The sequence below is a fragment of the Chiloscyllium plagiosum genome, chromosome 1, assembly GCF_004010195.1.
Source record: "Chiloscyllium plagiosum isolate BGI_BamShark_2017 chromosome 1, ASM401019v2, whole genome shotgun sequence".
Classification (NCBI taxonomy): Eukaryota; Metazoa; Chordata; class Chondrichthyes; order Orectolobiformes; family Hemiscylliidae; genus Chiloscyllium; species Chiloscyllium plagiosum.
This window is the reverse complement of record NC_057710.1, coordinates 136491690-136497154: the sequence shown is the minus strand read 5'-3', so window position 1 is coordinate 136497154 and position 5465 is coordinate 136491690. Positions and strand designations below refer to the sequence as shown.

Below are 5465 nucleotides of genomic sequence, written 5' to 3'. Positions count from 1 at the left end.
CGTGTCGTGAGTTCATGGAATGCCCTGCAGTAGCAGTGGTGGACTCTCCCTCATTATGGGCATTTAAGCGGGCATTGGATAGGCATATGGAGGATAGTGGGCTAGTGTAGGTTAGGTGGGCTTGGATCGGTGCAACATCGAGGGCCGAAGGGCCTGTACTGCGCTGTATTCTTCTATGTTCTATGTTCTATAAAAGAATTGAGGACCTCAGTTAACAGCCTATTTCTTCAGTTGTGATTGAAATTTGTATTTGCACAAATCAGTCGCAAATTCCATCTAGCAATATTGGTTTTTGGATGCTTCTGCAAATATGGGAATGTCACATGAAAGCGATTAAGTTGTCAAATGTAAGAGTGACATTTTATTATTGGTTTGTCTTTCTTTCTCCTTGAAACAGTTTCTTAGAGATGCATTTGAAATGGGCCTTTTTGTGCAGACTTTAGTTGTTTCTGTCTTTCCCTACAGTTCTACATTGATCCAGCTAAACTACTCCCTCTTCAGCGATTCTTACCTCGGCCACCTGGTGAGAAAGGCCGAGGGAATGGAGGTCGAGGAGGAGCCCGAGGGGGGCGGGGCGGTGGATTTGGAGGACGGGGCGGTGGATTTGGAGGAAGAGGCGGTATGATGTCGACCATTCACTGAACATTTGTCGATACTGTAATTAATACTGATTGCCTTGGAAAGAGGTAGAATGTTGTACTGTGTGAAGCAGGCAGAGATTTGTGAAAGTGAGAAAAGTGAAGGATGCTATATTCCTGATAACCAAATGTGAAGGAAGAAAGTAAAGCCATCTTTACCTAGTGTTGATTTACTCAGAAAGTGTATCGTTACAGGTATGATATGCTTAAATCCTAACCCACCCCCACCCCTGTTAGTGTCACTTTGCTCTTTTATTGTTATCTAATCTACTGTGTTGTGTTGCGACACACCTCAGTGGCTATCAGTGAGGTGGGACCTGAACCTGGACCTCCTGGCTCAGAGGTAGGGAACGACAAAACCCTGAACTGTGTTCAAGGAAGCATACAATTTATGCCAGTCAGTTGTATACACTTAACTGAATTGATACATTCAGAGCCATTTGGTGTTAACTGTATATCAAGGTGTTGTTTTGTAACTGAAACAAAAGTGATACCTGAATAATACTTTTTCCCTAATAATTAGTTGATACTTTATTGTGAGCCTTACCTTGCTTTTAATACTGTATGCTATAGTGTGGATATGAAACTGAATTTGCAATGAAAGAGAACACTGAAGAGGTTAATCACATATCATAGAGTTTCTTGCGTTTTGTGATATTTTTTCTGCCTGCGATCAGCAATGGGATTTTAAATGAAGTTGATTTCAACCTATGCTTCCGTAGTCCTCAGGAAATTTCCGTGACATTAGAATTGCATGAATAAAAATTACACCACAGAACAATGCGATTTAGCCTATCATCTCCATGCTGGCTATGAAAGAGCTATTTAGTCGAATCCCACCATTTCATGTTCTTTTGTATGTGCAAGGCATGTTGAGGTTGTTGCACAATTTACATTTTCAGATACCTATAGCATTCTGATATGAACTTAATGGGCTGAATCACCATCTGTGCTGTTGTAATAAGCTGCCAATCATCATTGCTGTAAATTAGGGAGTGCCTTTTTGTATGTTTATTGTAACATTGGTTCTGTCATTAACATGTAAATCTAAGTCTATTATTTTAAAACCTGTACATTTAAATGGTCATTGGAAAAACATATGGATGAGAATGGAATAGTGTAGGTTGGATGAGTTTCAGATTAGTTTCACAGGTCAGCGCAACATCGAAGGCCAAAGGGCCTGTACTGTGCTGTAATATTCTATATTCTAAATTGGCAAATTTAATATTATGGCTGTGCTACCTTGAAATGCAAATCCAGAGCCAAAGCATCAAGTGCATCATTCTGTCCTTTAGTACTTTGAAAATAGATTTTATTGGAGCTGCTTGAAGGTGCATGAACTTGCTAGAGTAATAAATAGCTTGAAAATCTGGGCTAAGTGGAATTGTAGAAACACCTTTATAATGTGAATCCCCTGTGGCATTGATAATGATTCATGCTGAAATTTGTAATTCGGCATGGTCCTACACCGTGCTGCCTTCACTTCTGCTCATGTTCAGTCAAACAGAAGGAACTTTCATTTGTTAAAATTGCTTGGAAATTATTTTGTTTCCTGAAAAAAGGATACTGAAAATTTAGTGTATTTGTACCAGTAAAGTTTTATGGACTTAAATTATTAAAATATTTTGAGCTAGTGGACGCGATATTTGGAATCAAACAGCAGTTGGTGGTATTTTTAAAAACATTTTTAAATTTATCCTTTCATTTTTGCTTCATATACAGGTGGTTTCAGGGGAGGGAGAGGAGGAGGTGGTTTCAGAGGAGGCAGAGGTGGTGGAGGACGTGGCTTCAGAGGTAAGTGAAAAGTGCTAGTAAATGTCAAAAAAGTTGCCTACTAACTTCAATATCTTGTAATCTCCTTTGCCTCTCCAACACCAAATCATTGCTCATTTTGGTGATGTTGGATGTTCAATTCAGATAGTACACTGAAGGATTCAAGGATCAGCACTGGAATTTGACACTGCTCATACTGAACAATTAGCTTATTTGTAGGAATGTTCCTACTTTCTCATATACAGGCATATGCTGTAGCATTCTGTGCAAGCAAAACTTAAAAAGAATTATGTTTAAATGTTCAGAGTCCTTTAAAACAGTTGTGATCTGTTTTAAAGTACTTCAGATGTTTGAAATCAGGACGTTATTTTTCCCATCTTAACAGTAGCAACTGATTCACAGCTGAGTCAGAAATTAATGCCCCGTTCCCATTCTTTCCATTATTAGCTCTGTGTCCTAATCTCCTTTAGGCATTTAACCAGTTTTCTTCATAAAGACATTTATCCTCTTGCACATGATTCCTGTTGTCTATTTTAAATTTTTGAATTACTTTCAGTATTTCCCTTTGGTGTAGGAGTCAAACTGAATGGTCACTCAGTTCAGAATTCAGTGCACTTTTAGAAATTCATAGAACATTACAGTGCAGTACAGGCCCTTCGACCCTCGATGTTGTGCAGCCCTGTCATACTAATCTGAAGCCCATCCCACCTACACTATTCCATGTACGTTGATTTGCCTGTCCAATGACGACTTAAATGCCCTTCCACTTGGCGAATTTACTCCCGATGCAGGCAAAGCATTCCATACCCTTACTATTCTGAGTAAAGAAACTATCTCTGACATCTGTCTTATACCTATCTCCCCTCACTTTAAAGTTGTGTCCCCTCGTGTTTGCCGTCCCCATACTTAGAAAAAGGCTCTCCCTGTCCACCCTGTCTAACCCTCTGATTATCTTTTATGTCTCTATTAAGTCACCTCTCAACCTTCTTCTCTCTAACGAGAACACCCTCAAGGCCCTCAGTCTTTCCTCGTAAGACATTCCTTCCATACGAGGCAACATCCTCGTAAATCTCCTATGCACCCTTTCCAAAGCTTCCACATCCTTCTTATAATGCAGTGACCAGAACTGTACACAATACTCCAAGTGTGGCCGTACCAGAGCTTTGTACAGCTGTAGCATAACCTCCTGGTTCCAGAACTCAATCCCTCTATTAATAAAGGCCAAAACACTGTATGCCTTCTTAATAACCCTGTCAATCTGGGTGGCAACTTTCAGGGATCTGTGTACATGGACACCGAGATGTCTCTGCTCATCTGCACTCCCAAGAATCCTACCATTAGCCCAGTACTTTGCATTCCGATTACTCCATCCAAAGTGTATCACCTCACACTTGTCCGCATTAAACTCCATTTGCCACCTCTCAGCCCAGCTCTGCATCCTATCTATGTCTCTCTGCAACCTACTACATCCTTCGTCACTATATACAACTCCACCGACCTTAGTGTCGTCCGCAAATTTACTAATCCGCCCTTCTAAGCCCTCATCCAGGTCCTTTATAAAAATGGCGAACAGCAGTGGACCCAACACCAACCCTTGCGGTACGCCGCTAGTACCTGGACACCAAGGTGAACATGTTCCATCAACTACAACCATCTGTTTTCTTTCAGCAAGCCAAAATTCGACTAATATTCACCTATTATTGATCCACTTATAACTTCCCAAATTATGCAGGTCTTTCAATAGCTTTATTTACCTCCACACCTTTGATCAGTATTTCTGATACACTTTTTATATTTTCCAGACTTTCTCTTCTTTTTATACGCCTGTGATTTTAATTTGACCTTCTGTGAGACATCTTTCTCAAATGCCAAGTGAAAATACATTTGCTGCATTGTCTTTATTTATCCAGTCAGTTCTTGCATTCCTGAAGAAGGGCTTATGCCCGAAACGTCGATTCTCCTGTTCCTTGGATGCTGCCTGACTGCGCTTTTCCAGCAACACATTTTCAGCTCTGATCTCCAGCATCTGCAGTCCTAACTTTCTCCTATTGTTGCAGATGTACAATATGTTCCATTCTGTTCATAGCTTGTCATGATTTACTTTGTTACTGTTGTTTCTGATTCACATGCTATCATTTTCTCCAACAGGTGGAAGAGGAAGGTGAAATTGCAAATGTTTGAAGATTGAGCAGCAACCTCCAAGTTTATTGCTTTGTTCCTTATTTTACCAGATGTGAGCTGCATCAAGTTGGAAGTTTTTTATCCTTGAAAAAAATGTGATCTATTGCATGCAGGATGTTTTTGTATTATTTGCATTGTAATTAATCACAGTTGTATATTTGAAATAAATGCATTTGAGGGTCCAGTGTGCCACTCAGAATTTGTTTGTACAGTGATAGAAATATCAATATTCTGATAAATTAGTTCTGAACACATTTGTGCACAAGAATGCGAAGGATGTAAGTTGCATTGTACAAACATAATACAATGATATACTGATTATGAAAGGTCCACAAAATAGTACAGCATGAGATGATGTTCCAATGTGATATTTGTTTGAAAATAAATGTTTTTACATAAAGGTGTGAGCATATAAATTATATCTGAAAATCAACCAAGTGCAACGATGCACTTATCAGTTGGACTATTTTTTAAAAAATTAAATAATAGGATGTGGGTATTGCTGGCGAGACCAACATTTATTGCCCATCCCTAATTACTCTTGAGAAGGTGGTGGTGAGCTGTATTTTTGAGCTGCTGCTGCTGTCCATTTGGTGCAGGTAAATCCATAAAGCTGTTTTGACCCAGCGACAGTGAGGGAACGGTTATTATATTTCCAAGACAGGATGGTGAGTTTTCATAAAACCTCTGTGCTTTTTCAGTCTGTGGTGGCTGACAGGATCCCCTGTAAGATTTGATGCTTTTTTTGGGGTACCTTTAAAAACAAATTTTCATCTATTCAAATCAAGATAATTCTGAACTACTTTTATGTATAGTAGCAAATTTCATGTTGGTGCATTAACTGCAGGACTGCTTTATTTGGCACCAGTTGAA

The 5465-nt window shown here is 39.4% G+C and overlaps 1 protein-coding gene across 3 annotated transcripts in view; it reads left to right on the top strand.

Annotated features, from left to right (window-relative positions):
• gar1 (GAR1 homolog, ribonucleoprotein) overlaps nt 1-4992 on the top strand; it is a 21737-nt gene extending 16745 nt beyond the window's left edge. For all 3 annotated transcript variants that reach the window (XM_043697861.1, XM_043697870.1, XM_043697852.1), the window contains exons 5-7: nt 466-619; nt 2361-2432; nt 4560-4992. In XM_043697861.1, the coding sequence (XP_043553796.1) occupies nt 466-619; nt 2361-2432; nt 4560-4576 (243 nt within the window). In that variant the 3' untranslated portion in view covers nt 4577-4992. The remainder of the gene's footprint in view (nt 1-465; nt 620-2360; nt 2433-4559) is intronic.
• The last annotated feature ends 473 nt before the right edge of the window (nt 4993-5465 follow it).